Source organism: Amblyomma mixtum, chromosome 2 (genome assembly GCF_055824585.1).
Source record: "Amblyomma mixtum isolate Tamu chromosome 2, ASM5582458v1, whole genome shotgun sequence".
Lineage (NCBI taxonomy): Eukaryota > Metazoa > Arthropoda > Arachnida > Ixodida > Ixodidae > Amblyomma > Amblyomma mixtum.
The window spans coordinates 21,967,553-21,992,001 of NC_143013.1; the positions used below are offsets into that span (position 1 = coordinate 21,967,553).

General features: G+C 46.4%; 1 protein-coding gene across 1 annotated transcript; it reads left to right on the forward strand.

Moving 5' to 3' along the window:
* Positions 1-16,159: 16,159 nt before the first annotated feature.
* On the forward strand, positions 16,160-23,029 carry LOC149358651 (all trans-polyprenyl-diphosphate synthase PDSS2-like). The gene is made up of 5 exons (XM_089570804.1): positions 16,160-16,558; positions 18,013-18,349; positions 19,416-19,664; positions 20,688-20,852; positions 22,672-23,029. The coding sequence occupies exons 1-5, from the start codon at positions 16,290-16,292 to the stop codon at positions 22,822-22,824; spliced, it is 1,173 nt and encodes a 390-aa protein (XP_089426930.1). The 5' UTR covers positions 16,160-16,289; the 3' UTR covers positions 22,825-23,029.
* Positions 23,030-24,449: the final 1,420 nt, after the last annotated feature.

Here is a 24,449-nt window from a genome sequence, read left to right on the forward strand (position 1 = left end):
GGGCCATGCATACGGGAAGGGTTCGGACTCGTGCACGGGTTATCCGCCACCTGTTGGCCCCGTGCGCCGTTGCAGCGGCGGGTCGACGCACCCTGGCTCTCTGCCGCCGGCTGTCAACGGCCCGGGGCTGCCGTTACTCTTTCAATAAACAAGACTCCCTCTTCTTCCTTCCTTAACCAAGACGCGCGCGCGATTTCTCGTATGGCTCCCTCGCCAGCACCACACACGCAACCAAAAAAGACGACAGGAAAGAAGAATGCGCAGCGAGATACAAAGTGTACACTTACTTACCCCTTGAGCCCCGCTTTCAGGCCCTTGGCAGCCCAGAACCAGCAGAAAGGGTGCGTCAACACAGCCGACCGTAAAAAGGGGAAGGGAAGGCGTGCACGCCGGCTGTGCGTCGTGTTCTGACCAAGGGCCCGCCCAAGGCGTCGCCCTGCGGCCGAGTATATAACCAGCCGCTGCTACGGCGAACTCCGCTTTCATCTCTTCCTATTTTGTTTAGGTTTAGCGATTCCTCGCTCTGCATTCGCTTTTTCGACTTTCGAACGCGTGCCCTTACTTCCTGGAAGTACTCAGCTTCCCCATTAGGTTCTCGTAATCAGTGTTTAGACTGGGGCCGCGTCTCGAGGCATCGGACTCTTCGGCCTCGGACGGACGGCCAGGGAAGGCCGCGTCGCCAACGAGCCACTGGAGGCACGCGAGACCGTTTGTTTTTGGGACACGCCGAGATTGAGCCTCTGTTGCCCGTCGTTACATACTCCGGCTGTTTAGCGTAATGCCCGAAGACGTGCCGCTGATGGCTCGAGTCTAAGTTCGAGGCGCGGCGGATGTTAAGTGACGGGCCTCAGAGATTTATTCCGGTTGGAAGCGACAGCATGAACTGACAGCTGCCAGTCAAGGAGGAATGGGAAAAAAGCAGTGAGAACAAGTCTTGGCAAGAGTGAAAACGGACATGTGCAATGGGTTTAACCGAGACGAGGCGGAGTTTTTTATTGATATTTTTTTTAATGGGGAGAATGCGGTGACGGGCGGTTATTTCATAAAGACACAGCGCTTAACCACGAAAAAAAAACAACAACACGCATTCCAGAACAATCTTGACCTCGCGTAAACACTGAATCCGCTTCTGGTGCATGTATTCCGACACAAGAAATTTAACTGAATGGAGTTCTTTTGTAAGTATATTAATACGTTCATGTTCACGTGCGTATATACCAACACAAGATATTTAATTGAATGGAGTTCTTTTGCAAGTATAATAATACGTTCATGTTCACTTGAGTGATAAACTATATGCGAGGCTTGCCGGACTGTTAGCGCAGAGAGAGAGTAACAGAAACGAAGCAGACGAGAAAAGCGCATATAGCAATATATATGCGTGCATTCAGGAGATTCTTAGACTGGTTCTTAGGTGCCGAATATGGCGCCCAATTTCATTTCGGTGCATGTTTATATGCGCTAGTGCCAGTGGCATGTTCTCCATGAAAACAGGTGATGAAAACAGTGTGGCTTACAGTTAGCCATCCCTTATAAGTCCATAGTTGAGGTTTTATTTCGGTGAACTTTGATTCGTCTTTGATTCTACCTTACGCAATATAGTATCGGTGTCTGCGGCGTACAGCTGGTCTAGACGTAAAAACATCGTGGTGTGGACCCTCCGCGAAGGTGAGAAGACAGATGAAGAAGAAAGCTTCCTCTTCTTAGAAGGCATAAAACACTACACGGAGACATCAAGAAAGAGGAAGTGCTTCCGTCTACTTGCAAGAGCTGCTTAGTGGGTGTGCAGTTGCGCATGAGTGTGCGAAAAAGAATTACGGATTGTGTAAGAAGCGAAGAAACCCGCAGATAGAAACGGTATATAGGACCAACAACTGGGCAGGTCGCAAACAACCGCATGAGCCAGGAACAGCTGGGCAAAGTGACTTGTCTTTTCGGCTGTCAACTACACCTGTACGTTCCTTCCTTATTGAGCCGGAAGATGTCCATTATTTCTTTTTCCATTTTTGTATAGTTTCTAATTATTTTGTTTTACCTGTATCTGTCTCTTCGGCGTGACTCTAAGATTGACAACCATCAAACTAAAACATAAAGCGACATCTGTGACGTCACTCCGCTGCATCTTGGCGCTCCCGTACATAGCAATACAGCTAGGGGCCTCTTACTATGACGATTATTTATATTCGAGATTTTCACGTTGTCACTCGCCACCCCGAACGGCAGATCCCCTCTAATGCAGAGGTGTGGTGCTGCCAAAGACTAATGACAATCAAAATAAAAGTGGAGGACGATTGGGATGCAATCCTACTCTATCGAGGACCAGGTCTTCTTCGCAGGTTCTATAGTGCACTAAATACTCGTTTTCTGTGGCCTCTGTTCGCAGAGGAGAGGCCGCCGAATAGATTGGCGCACACTTAAAGGGCCTTATAAAAAAAAATACGATTTCATTTCCAATGGACACTAGCACCATGTGCCGGGCGAATCAATATGTCCGTGCAAGAGATTTGTGAATAACTTTTACAAGAATACCTTCGCTGAAATCAGGAGCGAAATCAGCGACAGCTACATTTGAGCGTCGGTCGAAGAAACCACTGAAGCCAGCGGGCGGTACATGTCGAACTTGATCGTTAGAACAATGAGTGCGGAGAGAGCTGGACAACCACAGTCCCGCTGAACACAGACGTTCATGACAGGGTAAGCCATACAACTATCTTTAACTTATCTTTGATGTCTTTGGGGCTGTCTTTTTTTTTTTTTTTTGTAGAAATAAAACTAAAATTGTAAATCGAAGCACATGGACACAGTAAAGACTTGCATTAAATCGAAGCTGAAACGGTTTTTTGAGAATTCGAGGTTATTCAAGAATTCGAATCTCTCAGGCATCTGGATAAAGCATGAAAAGTATTTTTGCACTAGCATTTAAAATGCTGTCATAATCGTCGATTAAAACCGCGATGTTTAGGCTTCTTCTCACTACGCTGGAGGAGTGCGGGGAAACTCGGCAGTGACGTCATTGTTGCCGAAATTTCAGATGTCCGCTGCTTACGCCTGCATGCTGCTGTGTGTCGTCAGATGGCGCCAAACAATGCATCGTGAGCTTTACCTTCGATGGCGTCGATTTTCTTCCATGGAATAACCGTTTCTTCGCCGGAAACGTAGTGCCGTCATACGTGACGTCATTATCGGGGCCTCTGCTCGTCGCTGTGCACTTCAGAGAAGCCTGAACGCCGACGACGACTTTATTCGGCGATTATGCCACCATTTCAAATGCTAGATCAAAACGATTTTGCAGGCTTTACGTGCCCATTTTGCACATTCGGCAACTTTAAATTCATTGAATTCTAAAACCTCTTCAGTAGCCCTTTAAGGAGCAAAGCGCCGTGATACAATTGTCACAGTGACGCCTTGTCCGCACCTCACAGTTCGCGATTAACTTTCACCTTGTGGCAAAGTTTTCGCTAATAGCTGACGGTGTTCGGTCGATAACTGTAACGTGTTGACATTACCACTGCTTAGTGTGTTGTGTTCATGTAGGAAGGATAAATTTCTGCAAGCTGATATTTTGCAACTGGAGTCGTGACGGTGAGTCATAAGTTCGGTGAGTCATTGCCCCCTTGGACAACAATGGGGAATATGGGAAACAATGGGATGCGTCATATGTCCTTTACCATGTTAAAGGTACAAGAAATAATACTCATGACAGCCAGGCGTCGTACTTTCTAGTGATTCCTCTCCTGATACACTGCTATTGCTGAGGCTTGCCTTTGATACAGGAGCTGACGAATGACATTGCTCGCTAAATAACAGCGTTGACGTCACGGGCGCTGCTATAGGGGGCAGAAAAGTCAAATAATAAGTACGAAAAAGAATCTTCGAAAATCCCGCGTTTGGTACACAGCTGTACAGCCTTTGTCAAAAGTTTGGAGCCCAGGGGGTTTTCTTTTGAGCCACACTGTGTCGTTCTTAATGGATCTCTAGCGCTCCAAATTTCCTGGACATGAGCATATTTCTGGTACTGCCTCCTGCCATAGGTAGGACTTCCATGAATACTCCTGGAGTCCCAATATAAAGCTTGGAAGTGAACCCCTTGGGTTCTAAACTTTTGACAAAGACTGTACGGTCAATGCCTGAGTTTCATCACGTTGTCTATATCCCGCCGAAATCAGGCGTGCCTAAAATAAAAGAATGAACACAGTCGAAGTTCTTGTCAGCCTCCTCCTCAGCGACGTTACTGACTGAGATACGCCATCCACTGCCTCCTCTGCCAAACTCCGCAAAAGGCGTCGATGTGCATCGTCTCTCTCTCTCTCTCTCTCTCTCCCTGGCGAATGTACGTCAGCTTAAAACGGGGTTTCTTCGTCGGGGCTACCGGCGTTGCGGCTGCCGCGCGCGCTATTTTCGGCTCGGACAGCGTATTCCCAGCCGCCGCGCTAATGTTTTGGGCAGCCGACGAGACGTTTACGGGCGAACGCAGGAACCGCGGGGGCAATCGCGCGAGCCGCAGCAAGGCCAGGTGTTGTTTGGCTGCGCATGCCTGGCTGGCGGCGGTCACCACTAGGGAAGCCGGAAGAATCTCCGCTACACCAACCCCTTCCTTTCTTTCCCCCTCTTCGCTTTTCCGCGGGCCGATGTAGAGAATGTCTCGCTTTGTGCAGAAGCCGGAATACGTTATCTCTTCCGGGGGCGCGTCCGCAAATTGGTATTCCCGGCAGTTCTCCCTGAGGGCGGCAGAACGATATCCCCGCTTAACATGAGAAGCGTGCGTGTGTGCGTGAACCTGATAAATATTTCGCTCTGCAGACCCCCCCCCTCTGCCCCCACGCATGTTACGCGAGACTTATTTATGGCGTTTTGTTTAATACTGCTGTCGACTGAGCATCTTGGTTTCCACACGCTTGTATTTCGCAGAGATGACTGTCGTTATGGTAACATTTTTTTTTTTTTCTGATACCTATTTTTATGAAGGCGCTTGTCTGGCGAGCACCGCCGGCTCTAAAACATATTCATCCAAGCACGACGTGACGCGCTGGGATGTGTCTGGTGCGTCTTTTGCTTGTACGTTTCATTTGCTGGTGGTGTTTCCCAAAAGTATGTATTTCTTTGCTATTATGGAGACGGTAGACTGGAGGTCAGCAATAGCAAAAAGAAAACAGAGGGAGGGGTTCGGGACATTACGCTGATCAAACGTCATATTTCTCTTTTCGTACGAGTCCTATCAAAGAGAGGTTTGAACACGGCTACTTATTTTGAGGCTTCCCGAAATACTGATAGTTACTGTAAGAAAGGTACGGGTAATAATGTAGTTCAACCTCCCTATCTTTATCTTTATTTCATTGAGGGTGACCATTTTCTTGCGGTACGAGTTTCGCTAAAGATAGAAGAAATACCGCGTTAACGATGCGTACATGCGTGTCTGCGAGAGAATGAGAGAGAGAGAGTGCGTGTGTGTGTGTGCGTCTGTGTGCGCGTGTGTGTGTGCGCGCGCGTGTGTGCGTGCGTGTGTGTGTATGCGTGTGTGTGTGCGCGCGCATGTGTATGCGTGCGTGCGTGCGTGCGTGTGTGTGTGCATGCGTGCGCGCGCGCGCGCAGGTTGTGATGATGTCACAAGGTCAGGTGACACCTCTGACACCGGACGGCCGATTTTGGACCTAACGTGAACTCCAATGCTATTGCATTTAAACCGATCGAGGATTTCACAAATAAGCACTTGTTCAACTGCCGAGCTAGTAAAGCAAAGAGGTATTACGGTGACTGACCCATGCAGGATTTGAACTATAATTTGAACGCTATCGATGGTTGGTTTGTGACATTGAGTGTATTTTCCGCCAGATCTAGGTACTGCAATAAAATCTGGGTCTGTTTTGGCTGTAGTCAAACTACTTCTTCGGGCACCTGAAGCGGACTCTAATTCAGGGTCCGAGTTCGTTTTCGAACTGTTGTTGGACCCATTGGTCATGTTTTTTTTTTAACTCTTTCGTAACTCTACTTCACGTTTTCTTTTTTTACCTTGATCTGTCTAGTTTATTTGGCGCCCTCGGCGTCCGAGTTTGTTGTTGAACTGTTGTTGGACCCATTGAACATGTTTTTGAATTCTTTTCTAACACTACTTCACACACTTTTTTTTACCTTGATCTGTATTATTGGTTACCTCTCAGCCTCCCTTATGTGCTTTGCGTTCATGCATGGATAACGGACGTTCACCGAATGTGTCAGCATCGTTCTGACGAAATTCCAGCATCCCCTTGAGAGGTGGCTTTGCTGCATTTTAAAGTGCGATACGTGCTGCCAGCTTACAGAGGGAGAAAAAAAAGTAGAAACTAGAATCAAGGAAACGACCGGAAAGGCAACTGCTTAGCAGTTCCTAATAAAGCTCACATCGGCAACATGACTCGTAGGCTGTCGTACATACCTGCCGAGTGAGAGTAGACTAGTCACTAACGGAGCTACAAAAAAGCCTTTGAACCTAGACCAACAACAGCCAGCAAACTAAACTGCCGTTGGCTATATGGTTGTATTATTTGCAGTGAATATATAGCGGAATATATATAGAAGCTCCGGAATCTACAGCAAGGAAGGCGCCCGTGTGCTGTGCGATGTCACGCACGTTTAAGACGCCAGGTGGTCGAAATTATTCCGGAGCCCTCCACTACGACACCTATTTCTCTCTCTATTCTTTCACTCCCACCTGCCTCCCTTTCTTCACGGCGCAGTTGAGACGTCCTACGAGAAGTGAGACAGTTAATGCACCACTTCCTCAAAACCCACTAACATCTTTTTAAGATGGCCGTTTACAACATTCGAGCGATTAACCATGCTCGCTTCCCTTTAGATGGATGGGATTTTTCTTCTATTCGTGAAGTCTCCGGGCGCATACTCGCAAAAAAAAGAAAAAGAACAGGACGATTACGAGGGTAGAACGCGAATGTTTGACCGCTAGCTGTGGCGTGACAGCAAAGAAAGAAGCCGGGCGGCGGGCCGGGAGACGCTCGTACCCATCCTTGTCGGGCGGTGGGGTTCAATCCAACCAGCTACCAGCCGTGGCGGACGCCCAAGCCCCGACGCCACGCGTCGCCTCCCACCCTTTCTGCCTCTTTCATTTCCACTCTCCATTTTGCCACCTGCCAATCGTGGCAGGTGGCAGGGGGCGCTGCAGGCGCCGTCGATGGCGCGAAATTTAGGAAAGAACTAATAAGAACGAAAGCTGAATGCACTAACGCATTAATGCACAGGTTGTTCATACGATGTTATGTAACTAATCTATGTTAGCAGTACCTGTTTTACAGGTATGGACAAAAGAAAGCCGAAAACGCTATTGCCTTCAAACATTTTTACGGCGTTGACTAATCGAAATTGCTAGCTATTGTGTGCGCATGGTAAGGGATACTAGTGCGCTTTCACATGGACAAAGTTTCTTCATTTGCGATAGAGTGGGTAGGCGTGATTGCACTCTGAACGAAACAGAAATGCACAGGCGATCATACGATGTGTTGCGACAAATCTGTAGTATTTTCTTGTACATTTCGCTTCTACGATGATAGCCTTCCCGTTGCGTGTTTGAATTGTATTTCGCCGTCGTTCCAGTGCTACGTGGGCTTCTCGTATTTGAAGGCGACTGGAGGATGGAAATGAGTGTATGGGTGGTAGGTAGGTCCTTCTGGAGGGTGATGGTGGTTGGTTAGTGGTGGGTAGAGCTCTGCACACCGGCGGCAGCATCAGACAACACCAGATGGACAGATTTTGCGAAAATTAGGGTAGCAATGCTAACGGATTAAAAACCTTTGAGGACGTCTGCATGGTAACGTATTACAATTCATTCAGCCTTCTTTGTGTATACCGTGCCGAACAAGTCTACGGGGATATGTGAAGTGAACGAGGGAGGGGAAAGCCTCAGTATATGCTTGCCAACGTTTTGACAAAAGGACTTGCCTTCGTCTGGGCAAAGCGTTCATCATTGGCGGGATTTGTATGGGGCCTTCACTCCGAGGAGAACGGCCCGGTATAGGGGAGGAGGGTGTGATGTGGGAAGGGTGTTAGGGTGGCGAGCGTGAACTTTAAAATCTTGTTCAGCCAGGATGGATGCTAAAGAGGATTGACCAGTTGGCCTGCAAAACTGAAATAAAGAAATGCGCGAGCTCAGCAGAAAGGAATTCGAGGCTCTGGAGCTTGGAAGGCTCGTCCTTCAAGCGTTCCATCCGACCGGCGATGCAGTGATGGCACTTTCAGAGGTTCCAACATGCCGGCTCATCACGCTTGTCGAGTCCCAGTCACAAATAGGAACCTATAATGACGCCGGCTTTTCTGCGACACGGGCTCTTTAACGTATGTTTAGTGTTTACTCGGTTTGAATGTAGGTAAGTTTTCCAGCGGGTCACCCGTTCATGCGTTCTTTTCTCTCCTTGCGCATGTCGGTCTGTGTCTCTGCTCGCACGCCCGATATTTTAAAAGCCGCTGTAGCAAGTGATCTCGATCACGGACGTTACAAGAGGATGCCGCATAACTGCGCCCGATTCTCTACGGAGGCATTCCTCGTGTGTTTCGCAATCCGTCTGTCGCGGAACGCTGTAGAACACTCGGAGGGCCTCTGTCTCAATCCCCAGAACACGTCGTGTCGGAGACCATGCAACAGAAGCTGCACGTCTGTCGCGGTTACACGCCGATCTCTTTCGGATACGGCCTGGAGTAATGCGCGCTAATACTCTATTTACGATCACCTCGGAGCACTTGGTCTTCGCTTCCGATCGGGCACCGCAATCGGAGCCGCGGTGCTTCGCCCTCTCTTCTTTCTTTCTCTCTCGCTCTATCATGTTCTACAGACCTCCTGCAGCGTAGGCTCCTCCGTGTATTTCACGGGACCCTATACGCACCGCCCAGCGAATTCCATGCAGTATTGTGGCAGCTGCAAAGACGTCATTTCATACAAAGAGCAGCAGGCAACGCACGGCCGTTTACCACATCCCAACGACACGGCAGAGCTGGCGTTTTCTTTTCTTCCAATTTTTATGCCAAAAGTGCAGTTCTTTTACAGCACTCACAGGTTTCATATTCGTGCAAAGTTAGAACCTCGCAGCAAAATTAAGTTGCGTGAAGTCAAAACTTACTCCAAAACTTACTCTAAAGTCTGCTTCGGGCCTTTGGTGGCACAGAAGCCCTTTTATGTTGCCTCACCAACCAAATGCTGAGCCTTGAAAGTCACGTGGTGCAAAACATAAGAATTCTAAGTGATGGTTTGATACTGATCAATCAGGTATTCGTTTTTCCCACTAGCTGTTACAGACTGGAATGCACTGCCTGATTCTGTTATCAACATCACTTAGCTTTCTACATTTCTTTTCAAGTTGAGTTGCATTGTTTATGACTCTGAGTGACTTTTTGTAATATTCGCTCGTAATTGGTGATTTGTTCTTAAATTGCTTAAACTTGAGTTTGTGAGATAGTGTCAGTTTTCATTTTGTTCCTTCTGTTCGCTTACAACTTGCAGAACTAGCTCTGTTCGATCTTCTGATTAACAATTCGGTTCTTGAGATTTCTCTTTTTTTCCTTCCGCTGCTTTCACTATTTTTTTCTTCCTTTCGTGCTATGCTATGTCCCAAACCTGCCACAGCATTCAAGGAGAGGTTATCAGTATGTTGTAAATAAAAATAAATAAAATAAATCTTGACCAAGACTCGCGAGACAACCATCGCATAGACAAACTACCGCATTTGGTTTATGGTTTGGTTTATGTGGGTTGAACGTCCCAAAGCAACTCAGGCTATGAGGGACGCTGTAGTGAAGGCCCCCGGACATTTCGACTACCTGGGGCTCTTTAACGTGCACTGACATCGCACAGTACACGAGCATGTACAATTTCGCCTCCATCGAAATTCGACCGCCACGGGCGGGGTCGAACCTGCGTCTTTCGGGTCGGTCGATATCTATCATATTTTCTTTATACAGAAGGAGCGATAAGAGGCAAAGAAAAAGGGTATGGTACGGCATGTGGGGTTTAACTTGTGAAACTTACACACGGGCTATGGGAGACGCCACAGTGGAGTCCTCGGGATTAATTTAGACCACCTGGGGTTCCTCAACATGCGCCGACATCGCACAGCACACGGACGTCCTTGCATTTCGACTCCATAGAAATACGACCGCGACTGCCACGATTTGATGGAGGCGAAATGCAAAAGGCGCCCTGTGCTGTTAAGCAGGCATGCCTGGTTCCGCACCCTGACTGCAGCGAGGGGATGTGCGTATCGAAAGAGGAAGAGTGCGGAAGAAAAATACATCATTGCACATTTGCGCTTCATACAGCAGAACTGTCGACCTAAGCGTTCCTGTTTCATTTCAGCCACATACACCGAAATCTCATCACACATAGGCATTGCATTTCGGCTACATCGAAATGCGACAGACTTGGTAAAATGCAGCCGTGTAGATGCAGAAAAGTCAAGCGAGCCTAGGCAGTGAGGCAAACGCTGGCATCGGCATATGCCACGGGTTCTTCGGAAGCCGCAGATGCCGCCGGCAGAAAGGATTTCACGTTACTGCGACTACGTTTCTTCATTTTTTTACTCGTTCCACACGGTCCTGTAATCTACCTCAAGCCGCCATTGAAAAGTGGTCGCGACGTGGGTCTCTATACTTTGTCGAGCCCGTGAAGCGACACGCAGAGACCTCCCCGGCCCAGGCATAACGATACACTGCAGGGAATTACGAAGACAGGGTGTGGTGTAGCGATATCGCTTTGCTAATCCTCTTCCGAAAGTCGCTGCACCAGTGCCGCGGAAACTGCTCGCTATCTTCATTTCCCTCTCTTCGGAATGACAGGAGCCGTGTTATCGAGGGCCGCCTTAGCGCCTGTTCTCAGATTACGGGCGAATACGCGTATTTAACAACAGCAACAAAAGAGTCCAGAAAAGAGAGCCGAACGCGAGTCCTTGCGTGTGTATGCGTGATTTGGGTACAGCACCTCGAGTGCCTCTATCTCGCTGTTTCGCTAACACGTTCCGCGTGTGGGCTTCGCAAGACTTGTTTCATTTTCGGTTTTCTGTCATTTGTGACGTATTTCTACTTCTCAGGGCTGTAGGCAACAGGGAACGCCATTGCGGACAGAATTATTTCGGCCCTCCGGAGCTCTTGATCTTGCATCGAAACTCCGCACACGGACATTTCTGCATTTCGTTTCTATCGAAATGCGCAAGTGTTGCAAACGGGTATCGAACCCGTGAACGTTTGTTCAGCAGCACACTGCTATAGTATGTACATACACTGATCCACGGTGACGGGTGGTCAGACACCTCTCTGACCTCTCTAACCTCAACTTCTGAGGCGGGCTTACGAGGTGGTACAGTCACGCCTAGCACGCGGTGGAGTCATGCCCTCTGGCTTATATGAAGGACTCGAAGCAAGGAAAACATCTCATAGTAGTTCCTCTTCGTGTCTTCTGGATAGAAGAGAACAATAGGGGACAAAATCAATTCAAGCTTTCTTGGACCAAAAGTTTTGATCACTGGAATATTGTAAGGTACTGTTACGGAAATATTGAAGGTATAATGGTCCATTAATCTTCCCATGGGTAGGAAAATTTTTCTTTTAAAGTTTTTCCATTGCTCGCATCCAGTAATTAGGACGGACTTCCATAGGAAACCAATGGGGGACGTTTTTCACGACAGCAAAAACGTTAATAACAAAAAAATGCAAGCTCACCGAGGGTAGATCTGCGATTATATTGATTATTATAGTGAAGTATTACAACATATGAAAAAATTGCGCTCATAAAATCTTTCCTGTTGAAAACCGATTTTACCCAGAACTGCTGGGTATGCATGCGCCCCCCTTCACCATGCCTATGACACGTACCCAACTTTCGTAGTGTACTAAAGCGTGGTTAATGCGGACGCTCGGTGCTGGGACAATGACCAGAGAGAAAATGCACAAAGCAACTCAATTGCATGCATGCGTTGGTATCAGCGAAACTTCGACTAATCCCAAGCAAACAATTAGCTTTTTGTATTTTTAGTGCTAAGCAGCATCGAACTGGACGCTGAGGGCCCTAGCGCGTCAGCTGTGCCTTTTTTTGTGTTTCTTTTCTTTTTTTTTTTTGCTGTGCCAAGACCCCCCTTCCCGCTCGAAGAGAACTTCCTTTGACCACACCGGACTGCACAAAATGGCTGCCGACAAAAAAAAAAGAAGGGGGGGGGGGGGTAAAAAAAAACAACTGAATCTTTCAGTACTTTGCTACTGTCAGCACCAGAAAATAATACACTTGCTGCGTCGGACCCCAGCCGGGCAGCTGCGCAAGAACAAAAGATCTCCATAGGCTCGTACGCATGAATTCGACAGGAGCGAGCCAAGACAGGAGTCGGACTGAACAAAGAGGCCTTTCGTCATCATCATCAGCCTGAATACGTACACTGCAGGGCAAAGGCCTCTCCCATGTCCCTCCAATTAACCCTGTCCTTTGTCACATGCGGCCACCCTACTTTCTGTCGCCCCCTGCTACGCTTCCTTTCCTTTGGAATTCAGTCTGTTACCCTTAAGGACCATCGGTTATCATGCCTTCGCGTTACATGCCCCGCCCAAGCCCATTTCTGCCTCTTGATTTCAACTAGGATGTCATAAACCCATGTTTGATCCCTGACCAACTCTGTCCTCTTCCATTCCTTTCCATAGCTCGCTTCGCTCTCCTTAAGCTGGACCCTATTCGTTAGCCTCCACGTTTTTACCCCATAGGTGGGTACTGGTAAGATACAGCTGTTATATACGTACTTTTCTCTTCAGGGATTCTTCTAGTTATTTTCTCGTGATCCTGATCTGCCGTCACTACCTGCCCTAAGTAGACATATTCCCTTACCAATTCTGGCACCTTGAAACTAACTATAAACTCCTGTTCCCCTTCGGCGACTGCTGAAGGTTACTTTGGTTTCTTTCTCAATAATTTTATACCCATTGTTCTGCTCCGCCTGTCTAACTCATTGATCATGCTTTGCACTTTATCCCTTGAGTTTCGTAACACGTCGATATCATCAGTGAATCGCAGATTAGTCAGGTATTCTGCCTTAACTCTCATCCCCAACTGCTCCCAATCGAATTCTATGAATGCCTCCGGCAAGCAAGCGGTGAATAGCATTAAAGACATCGTGTCTCCCTGTCTGACACCCTTCCTCATTGTAATTTTAATGCTGAATTTATGGAGGACTATGGTGGCTGTACAGCAGTTACAGACATCTTCCAGTATTTTTACATAAGGCTCTTCTACACCCTGATTCCGCAATATCTGCATGACTCCTGCAGCTTCGACTGAGTTAAATGCTTTCTCGTAATTCATGAAAACTATATCTGGGGTTGGTTATATTCTGCGCATTTCTCCATGACATGATTGATAGTCTGAATATGGTCTATTGTCGAGTACACTTTACGAAAACCTGCCTGATCATTTGGTTGATTAAAGTCTAAGGTTGTCCTGACTCTATTAGCGATTGCCTTAGCAAATAAGCAAATAACTTACAGGCAAACGGACAGCAAGCTGATCGGTCTGTAATTTTTCGACTCCTTTACACGTGTGTGTGTGTGTGTGTGTGTGTGTGTGTGTGTGCGTGCGTGCGTGCGTGTGTGTGTGCGTGCGTGCGTGCGTGTGTGCGTGTGCGTGCGTGCGTGCGTGCGTGCGTGCGTGTGTGTGTGTGTGTGTGTGTGTGTGTGAGAGAGAGAGTGTGTGTGTGTGTGCGCGCGCGCGGGCGGGCGGGCGTGCGTGCGTGCGTGCGTGCGTGAGCGCGCGCCAACTTGACACTGCAGTGTCAAACGAGCAGCGATTGAACTGCTTAATGCCTGTGCTTACTGTCAGCTGCAAATACAATGAAACCTTTTCAAAAACAAACTCTCTTAATTCGAATCTCCGGTTTACTCGAACCCGAGCGCATCAGTCGCGCTTCGATGAAGGCTAAGCGCAAGAGGCACCAGGTGGTCGAAATTATTCCAGAACTCTCCTCTACGGCACATATTCCTCTCTTTCTCCTTCACTCCCACTTTCCTCCCATCCCTCACGGCGCAGTTGAAGTGTCCACCGAGAAGTGAGACAGTTACTGCACTATTTCCATTCTTCAGTACATGTCAAAGTACCCTAGGTGGTCGAAATTTCCGGAGCCCATCACTAAGGCGTCCCTCATAGCCCGAGTCGCTTTGTGACGTTAACCCCCCCCCATTCCATAAACCATAAAAATCAAAAGCCACTAATTCGAACGGACGCTTCGACCCCATTAAAGTCATTTGCATTTCAAATAACGAAATCTCCCGGTAATTCGAGCACAAAAGGCACTGTCACTAGTCTCGTACGCTTTAACTACGTGCGGCTCTGACACGCCTCGAGTGCGTTTACCCGCGCAACGCTGCGCATCATAGTTTTCTTCTAATGGGGTTCATTTCAGTCCGAACATTGCATTACCCGAACAAATTAGGCTTGGAGGCAGTAAAGTTCTCGAGTCGCGATGGCAGTGGCGCCTAGCGTCAACAACGCCAGTGCGAGTGCACGATCGGGACTTCCGAGATTGCGGACAGGAGGCGCGCTCTCTGAGGTTTCACAGCGCAGGTTCTTGTTTCTGCTCTCGCTACTCGAAGACCAGACCCCCACCTACATTCGACAGCGTTACAGCCATTTTGCGGATCGAGTCGGACTCAGTTGCACTGTTATTTTCTAATGATCCTAATTTTAATGATCCTATAACTTGTTCAGGGTACCGGCCGTTTCAAGCCGATAAGATGTCAGAAAAATATTTTAAGAACGATATGTCTGAAACGTGCATAGAACGGGAAAAGGTGCCCATTGTTCTTTAGACAGCAATTAATAATAAACGCACTGTATGATCCCGGTTCTTCAATACAATGCATAATCAGGACAGGAGACACGGCCATCGTTTTGTGAGGTCACGACAGGCACGTATTTTAAAATTAGAACCGATACCACTGCCGAAAAAGCTCTAATTTTTTTTTTACATTGTATTTCGTTGTTCGCAATGACATTCTTATCTATTTCAAGAAGATAAATTTTATGAACGTTGAATTCCAGAGAGAGAAAGCTTTATTGCAAACGCGTGCGCGCGTTTGCATTCACAATTGGGCATTTCATGCTATTTTGTTGTCAAAATGGACGGAGATAAATATCATGCTTAACAGCTTCAACAGAGTTTGAACTGTTGGTTCGCATATCATTAGCATAGCAGAGATTGGCTTGTGATGGAGTAAAATGAAAAAAAAAAGAGAAATTAAGAGACAAGTGGGAAATTAAGGGCTGCTAAGAAAATCTACTAAGGAAAGCTGTTAATGAGGACAAGCAGAAATGTGAATTTTACCCTCGAGAATAACAGTGCTGCAGGTACGTTTTTTTTTTTTCTCTTTCGTGGAAAGGGGACGGGGGGGGAATGGTTTTTGTATGAAATTTGTATCCTAAAATAAATAAATACCTAAATCGGAACTGGCACCTCATCTGAACATTACGGAAGAGGGCTTAAAAGTAAGACCGCGATATCTGCGGCATTCTTGGGAGGTGGCATAACCCCAGGCGCTCACAACGGATTCAGTGCAATGGTACAGTGGTTATAGTAAAAGAAACAAAAAAAAAAAGACTACCATATAGCGAGGGCGGTGCGCGCAGCCATAAGCAGGGAAACCAAAAGAGCACGGGAAAAAGTCTGAAAGCAGTCTGCGGGTCCTATACCTACTGCATGATCCCTGGTCAGAAAATCCGCCGCTTGCATATGCCTCAAGCGCCCTGTCAAAACAAAATTCGAGGACCTCCCCTGCAACAATCGTTGCAAGTCGCTGGTATGCCGAAGCGCTCACACTAATGTCAATAGAAAAGCTTTTTTTTTTATTGTGCGACTACTCTCAACATAATTTTCGCACCAAGTGTCATGAGAAATATAAAACTCCCAGTGCCATCAGTGGTTGTGGCAGCGTCCATGCGCAATCCTCCGAAACCGAAACTACTCTTAGAATGCCGCCACTAGATGCCGCCACTAATAATTTAGCGATGTAATTACAATTTAACAAATAAGGTATAATTTACCAATAAATTTAAATACATTATAACAAGCATAATATTAATTTTTATAATTTTTTTCACTAAAGATCAGCGCTAACTTTTGCGTGCGCGCAAGCACAGAATTCAAAACAAGCCATAGCCGGCCACACCGGTTTCAGTTCTGCTCGTTCGGAGCGATGGGTCGCACAGGTGCGAGCAAGTTTGTTTTGGGACAACGACAGCGGACGAAACTTCTCTGATCGTTTCCGCGGCGCCATCGCGTCGTTTCTGCGACATGAGCCGCGTGCTCTTGCGCGCACTGTGCGCGCCAAGCGGTGTCGTTGCCAGACAGTGGCACACGAGCAGAACTTTCGCATCAGCTGGTTTCTGGGCTTCGACGAAGACCACCGACTGGAACCGAGCAGTGTCCAACGCTGAGAAAATCGTCGGCTACCCGACGTCGTACTTCAGCTTGCGGTGCCTTCTCAACGATGAAACGTCCAATATTGCGTTTCACGTGCGAAAGTTGATCGGCACTAATCACCCTGTACTGAAGACAGCAAAGTAAGTACAAAGTACCGTCGCAGAATGTTAGCTCACGTTACCTCGTTGCTTTTGGGTTGAACTTTTGTTCACTTTTTTTTTATTTGCTATGTGTAACCTCAGTCAAGCTTTCCAAACAGTCATGAGATAAAGCCGACATTGATCCCATGCTAACAAGCCACCGCAGCACGCCTGCGCGGTGTGCAGTAATTTGTTCGCGAGCTGCTGTTTGGACCGATCCACGTGCTTTGAAGCTCGTGTTGAGATTTTTTCAGAGCCTGCCATGACTTGGGATTCAGTGGGACGATCACAATCTCAAAACAGTCTCAAAACGATCGCAAAGCCCCGTCTGCCGGTCGTTTGTGTGCATACTCGTTTCGCTCACGATTTCTCATGTGCACCGACTAGACAGCGCTGAATGATGTAAAGTTTCAAAAGGCCAGAAAATGAAACGATGACCGACGCGCCTAGAAGGTGTTTTCGTGCCAGGTCGGGCACTTGCCCTGGAATCCGTGCGAACGAACTTCCTTGACCGGATGACCCAGTGGCTTTGAACGTGCATGTCAGTCGCGCCTTGCTCGAGTCAGGAAAGGAGGTTCCAGCCGCGCTCTCCTTGGCGCCTCTCTCGTTCAGGGGCCGTCTGGCGAGGCGCAAGGTGGTCACAGAAGCAGCGCGCGCCGTTACGCGTTCTTGCTCAGTAGCAGCGCGCGTGTAGCTTGTTCCGGTTTCGTCACAGCGTGAAAGAAAAGTGGCAGATAGAGAAAAAACAGAACAAAGTTCCTTGGAGAAAATTGCTAATTGGCACTAAGTTTGGGTGTGTGGAACAATTCTCAGTTGGGACCAACTGGAACTGATTGGTTCCTTATTAACAAGCGAGAAAAAAAATAAGGGGTGCTGTTGTTGTTAAGCAGGTGGAATTCAGTAGTGCACGGGTTTGACCGTTGAATTATGTCAACTTTCACTGCAGGAGTTCTTGAAAATTGAGTTCAAACCTCTTTTGAACGTTTTTGGATTTCTTCCACACTGGTTTGAAGAGAACATGGGCACAACGCATACTTGATGTGCTACGGGTGGCAAAATAGCCAATTGATGCTGTTTGTTTAACTAATTCCTTAGCCAGCCAGATCCCTTGCAAAATTCTTGGGGCTTTTAGTGTGTGAAGTTTTAAGACGCTGCCTTTTGCCTTCAAGCATGTAGAGACTAGATTAGTGTGGAGATACAGTGGCAGCAATGCAGTAATTGTTGTCAACATATTTTTTTGGTAGACTAGTGGTAAATTTTGCCATTGCACTAGTAGCTGCTGTCATCCCTAAGAGTCTGCAAGGAACGGAAATGTCAGAGACAGAGCGTTCCCGATAGGAGCTCAGTGTTCGCAGCTCTGAGCATCTACCATTGGAGCTAAAGAAAATCTATCTTGAGAATCTCTTCAGTGCATGTACTTATAAAATAGCCCAACAACCCTCCCTCTGTTGCAGGAGATTGATCTATAATGGGCGCACCAATATCCAGACGAGAGGTCTCATTGTGCTACTGCTGTCCAAGGCAGCAGGGCACCCCAGCACAAGGCAGGACTGCCTCGAAGAAGAGCGTGTGGCAGGCATCACCCAGCGACAGAGGTCGCTGGCCGAGATCACTGAGATGATCCACACTGCGCATCTCATACACCGCGGTGTGCTGAACTTGTCAAACGACCTCTTTCCTGATGCCACTACGCTCAAGGATCTGCAGTTTGGCAACAAGATATCCGTCTTAACGGGGGACTACCTTATTGCCAATGCAAGCAAGTCCCTGACCGACCTCAAGAACTGCAAGGTACGAGAGCTTTGATGCAGTGGGTGGATATGTCCTTGAATATACCACATTGCAGGCTGCCTCTCTTCCCATCTAATCCTGTTCTATCAAGATGCAGATTAATGCCTCAGCAACAGCTTCGCTCTTTGCATTTACTCATCCACATGCACACTTATCTATGTATAGCATTTAATTTCATTATTTTTTTATTGTTAATACACACCACAGACCCGTCGGTCTCAGCAGAGGGGCTTTAGAAAAAAAAACAGTAAACGAATTAGAAATAACATCGAAGCAAGTCCAAGTCTAATGATTATGAGGAACTGTTTGTAGTAATACAATAATGGATTATAATGTTATAACAAAATAAAATACCGGCAGTTTTGTATGCAAGAGAACAGCAAAGATTGTATCAGCATTCTTTTTATCAGACTGTTTGCAGTAACTAAAAGGCAAAATGTTGAGCTGCACTCAAACACTCTATGCCATCTGCATAATTCTCAAAAATTGTCGACATAAGAACGATGAAAAAGATTTGAAAAATGAAAATTTAGTCCACGTAACTCTACAATGCATGTTCTCAATAATTGGCACTACAAAACAGTCATATGGTAAACTCTTTCAATACCAAATTGAAAATAAGCATGAGAGCCACCAGAGTGGCAGCCATCATTGCAGCTGAAATCAGTTCCTTTTCTAGCCTGGAATTTTTAAGAAAGGGTGGTGGTATTTTGAAACTGTTTTTGTGTTACTCAAAGCCTGAACAGTGTAATCTCTACTACTGATGGTTGCATAATAAAGTGTTAATTAAAGGCTCACAGTTGACATGTTCTGCCTAAAAGGCACATTTTTCAGTTAACATGGCATAGAGGAATAATTTTAGATACTATCAACTGGCTGCTAAACAAGGGCAATATATGTGTTCATATAAGGTAGGAAAATTGGGGCAATTGACGGCATTTAGTGTACTGCTCTCAATTACTTTGCCTGTCAAAAATATTCCATAAAGTATTCTGGCCCTTTCTTTTCTCCTTAATTGTGTTTTCTGACATCATGCCCTCAATGCTTGGTTGTCATCGATGCTCAGGTGGTGGACCTGGTGGCCACAGCCATTGGAGACTTCATGCAGTCGGAGTTTCTGGGTGACCACGACCAGCAGGGCAGCCCGATCCCCAGCCCCGGCATGGGCATCGCCCAGTGGGAAGAGAAGAACTACCTCTCCACGGGGTCTCTCATGTCCAACAGCTGCCAGGCCACCCTGGAGCTGGCAAGCCACGATCAGGCCTTCCAAGAGCTGGGCTTCGAGTTTGGCAAAAGCATCGGCCTGGCATGGCAGGTCAGCACCACTCTGATAGTTAATCGTTACATTATACCCTGCCGGCGGGGTATAACTTAACGATTCTAGAACTGTTTTTATACCATTTTTATATCCCCCCTCCCATTTCTTATTGGCTGAAGTGATACCACACCCTGTGTCCACTTTTCATCATTGTCTCAAGCCCAGTGATAGTGGAGGCATGGAGTTGCTTCAAAAAATGATGCAGGGCAGGAATTACAAAAATATAAACTGGCTCCGATTTACTAAGAATACATTATTGGCCTGCGGAGTTGTCATCCCAATTTTGGAGTGTGGCCTGTTTATTCAGTAAATAGGACTTCAGGAAGAGACATGAACATGAAGAGACAAAAGCTGCCTTACAACTGCGGTTTATCAGCCACTTTCGTGTAACAGTGTGTACAGTCTAGGCAGCATGCAAATTTTACACTGCCAGAGTGAGCAATATTTTTCATGACATGAAACCATCCTTCGCACTAGCTGGCACACCACCCATGTTTTGGTGTGCTTATGTTCTCTAAATTAGCAGCAAAGGTCAGTTGGTGCTTTTGCTATGCATACAAGACCTGCAGTTGTAGGTATATCTGTGTTCTTGCAATTTTTCATACCTCATTATCCACTCCTGTTATAGCCCATGATCTGGGCTGACAGTATAAATAAATGAATGAAATGAAATGAATGAATATGGTGAATGGTTTAACATCTTACAAGTGGGCCTCAGTCATAATGCGAAATTTTGCATTTAAGCCATGTTCACAAATGAGAAATTAACAATATCTACAAGCGTCTTTTATCAGTTTACTTTTAGTGCACTAGCACTTAGGTCCCTGCTTCACAAGTCTTGCTTGCTTAAGAAAACTCTGAATGGTTGATTAAAAAAAAATATTACCACATATTAGGTCAGTAGCGACACCGGTTGTTCCCGATTTGTATCACGCAGACAAGTTTCTATTACATAAGGCCAAGTAGTAACTACCGGCCTTTGAGTGTTGCTGACTGGCATTCCTGTTTCCGTCCGCCCAGGTTCACTCTGACCTGCAGCCCTTTGTCGACACCTACAGGCATCCTCCAGGGATGCCATTCGTACTGACGTCAGCACCGGTTGTCCTGCATTTGGAGTCAGATCCAAGCCTTCTTGAAGAGATTCGAAGCCATAGGGACAATGTTGAAAAGCTGGACTACCTGAAGGTAATGAGATTTGCTCTGTCATTGCCTTTCTTCTTTATGTGCTTTTATCGCATTTCATGTCACTTTGCCTACATTAAAGGCAAGTGTTGTGCACCTGCACTGAATGGACAAATGAAAATCACTTTGTAAAACCTGTCACCACTGTTGCTGAAAGGAGCACTTATTGTTGACGTACCAGCTGTTTCACCTAAGATGTTCTGCAATTTTTATAAATAGACTTTTTGAGGTAAAAGAGCGCTTTTTCTGGCAAAGCATCATCAGTGGTGCAGCACATCAGAATACAGCTATACAGTGCTGGCTAGCGGGCTGGTTAACTGATATTAAGCAGATAATAACTTTTTAACTATCAATGTTAGTCTCTTTATTTACTGAGATGCGTGAGGCCCACCGTAAGTAATATTCGTATTAGTTTATAGAATTTCAAAAATGCAGTGATCCTCAGTGCTGCGGCCCAACAAATTTTGGCGACATCGCACCAAAATACATGCACTTTCAAAAAGTTTGCAGGCAAAGCAACCCCGCCAGGAAAGGCACACAACTCATCGAAATAGTATGAGAATTTGTTGGGCCACAGCACCCAGGGTAACTGCGCTTTCGAAATTAGAGAAACTGATATGAATATTACTTACACTGGACTACATGCCACTCAATAAATAAAGGGAGTAACAGTAATGCCGCATTTAATCACGTAATATGCGCACTTTTTTCCCTTAATTTAAGGCTTTAAAAAAGGGGTGCGCAGATTACTTGGAGATTTCGCGAACACAACCCATAAAGGTCATTACGCACAATATACACACTGTATATTACCGCTTAAAGGTTAACCCCACAACTCCCACCCCTCGCTGGCCAAAAAAAAAGTTGATTCCAAATATAAGTCAACACATAACGCCGCGCGCGCGCCCCAGACCCACATTATGTAGCCTTCCCCCGATAGTATATGGCGTGTATGCAACTCGAAGCAAAAAGTGCGATACGATACAATCACAAGGCCAGCAGTCAGAGGAAAATGGAGATACAAGGTGATAAAGCGGCGCCCTCGCATGCGGTCCAGCTAAGTAGGGGCAAACAGAACAGCCAACGGGTTTGGTAGTTTCAGATTCTGGCTCGGCGCACAATGCTGCGAACGTTGCCGGAAGTTTGCTCTTGCAGCCTTTCGTGCAGTGAATCGACCGCTGAAGCGAGCGAGCTGGGTAAATGGTGCCAAGCTGACTTTCCTTTACGGGAACCAGTTTATAAACGAATTACCAACTTCTTTTTACACCACTCGCTTGCCTTTCGCAGCTGCACGTGGTGATGCTGCCTCGCCGATATTCCCAAGCCCGCCCTGCGCACACTCGCATGCATGCTGGAGTGCTTGCGCAGCAGGGAGCGCGAAATATGCGAGTGAAAAATTTTTTCATATAAATCTGGGTAATAACTAAATTAGGGGTGTGCAAGATACACAAGTAAATACGGTTTAGGAAGTTGACTATTCATTATTAGGTGACCGGCCTACTGTAGCACACCTTAGCTGCTCTCAGATACACTACGCCGCTGACAATGCTATGCCGAAAATAGCACCCTAACTTAAAAAGCCTACATTTAAAAATTGCAGAACATCTTAGGTGAAACACCCGGTATTGTTTCTACGCTACACAAAAGATTGTGTAACATCATGACTGCACTAACTGACGTCTTCACACAAAGACTGTTGAAACAGCAACCTGTGATGCACACCTATTCATTCTACTTGTTGCAAGTTCAAATAATGACAGCAAAATCAGCATACATAGTTGCGCATCATATTCACAATGTTTGGTTTGTTGCCTTTGCTTAGGTTCACAACACCATCGTAAATGGAGATGGCATCGAGAAGACAAAGGCACTTCTGGAGTCCTACACATCGAGGGCCCTTGCTGTTCTCAACCAGATCCCTCCATCCGAAGCCACCACTGCCTTACGTAACATTGTGCAAGCCTTGAGGGAATGACGAGGGATTTTTTATACGGCTGCTTTTTTTTCTTTGCTAATGGAAAACACTTTGTTGATGAGCAGTCTATAAAATAGACTGGTCCCACCACGAGCTTCACAAAAGCACCGATGACATAGAGACTGCCTGTACAGAGGACTGTGGTTAACTTTAAACCCCTTAATTCGTATATCTGGTTTATTCAAATTGGCACTTTGGTCCCGTCAACATCGTCTGTTAGAAATGCTCCCATGCATAAGGGCTTGTCTTCTTTCGAGTCCACAAAATAATGCACTTAATATTTAACCCATTTATTGCTTATAAAATAATCTTTCGAAACTTGCGAACCTAAATGTGCGTGAGAACAACAGACAAAACCCTCCAATATGAAGCACAATGTGGCTAGACTCGGCAGCTATCTCAAAGAATAGCAGTGAGCAAGTGCGAACTGCAGAACCATGGCCACCACATAAAAAGTGTGGATGCACAGTAAGCTTGGTGGGATCAGTTTATTGTTGCTTTCTAGAGTGTTTTTGTTTATATTTGTTTTAATGATTTGTATGTCTTTTCAGGCAGACATTTTTCACAGATCAGTGTTCCCTTGCAGTACCTTTCAAATGGTTTATGGAACAATTCCCAGCTGGTTCCAGTTGGAACCAACTGGGTTCCAGTTGATACCAACTGGAACCAGCTGGGAATTGTTCCATAAACCAGTTGAGCTGGGAAAGATTTTGTATGAGTGGCAGTTAGAATAGAATGGGTAGTTTACGAAAGCTATCACCACAACCTTCCATTAAAGCAGGAATGGGCAAGCATTTCGTACAACACCTTCACCTCCTTTTGAGCAGCTCTTTCAAGCAGCACAGGATGTGGGGTTGTTCTGGAGGGGACCACGGCTGTCTACCACCTGCATGCCTTTGTTTCCACGTGCTGTTTGAGTAATCGACAAACTTTATTTTTTCACAGTAACTCAGCAAGAGAACTTATGAAATTTTTTTATTAACATCAAACATTGATAGATTGGACAAGTTGTAGTCAGTGTCTGAAATGGGTGTAGGACTGGTTCTGTGCTTTCAGTAGCAGGCACACCTTTGCGCGTGCCAAGGCTTGTTGTGATACGTTAGTCGCATGGAGCACGCACTAGCTTATTTAGATTCACGAGGTTCCAGTGATAGCATTATAAACTGCTTCAGACAGTGTTACGGTGGTATCCAGCCATGACCAAATGGTAGGTGCATGGGAGTCTAGCCCGATTTGTTTTCAGACTGCTATACACAGTTTTGACGTTTGTAAACAAACATGGATACCGATGGTGATACTAGCGCCAAAGTGCTTTCGGTATCAATGGAGCAGTGTTTGGAAAGGTTTGCGCCGGTGCAGATAACGTGTGTCGCTCTGTGATTGAAAAAGCGCTAACGCAGACAATGCTTGTTTTGAGTGGCAAACAAAGCACTCCGCACATTGTTTGATAAAGCGCCGATGCAAGTGATGCGCCAGCTTTCGATGCTTTCCTTGTTTCTTGGGGTTATTGTTTGCTCAAAAAACGCGCCCGTCCAAATTCTTCGAACACGAAGTGTTCTGGGGCTAAATCACATTGTTGCCAGAACAAAATGCATTCAACGAAACCGTATATACTGCAACTTTAG

Bases quoted from the DNA above. Each gene is read 5' to 3' on its own strand.
- LOC149358651 (XM_089570804.1), top strand. From the start codon at position 16,290: ATGAGCCGCGTGCTCTTGCGCGCACTGTGCGCGCCAAGCGGTGTCGTT. The intron at 16,559-18,012 runs GTAAGTACAAAG...CCTCTGTTGCAG, and splicing joins CCTGTACTGAAGACAGCAAA to GAGATTGATCTATAATGGGC. The intron at 19,665-20,687 runs GTCAGCACCACT...CCGTCCGCCCAG, and splicing joins GCATCGGCCTGGCATGGCAG to GTTCACTCTGACCTGCAGCC.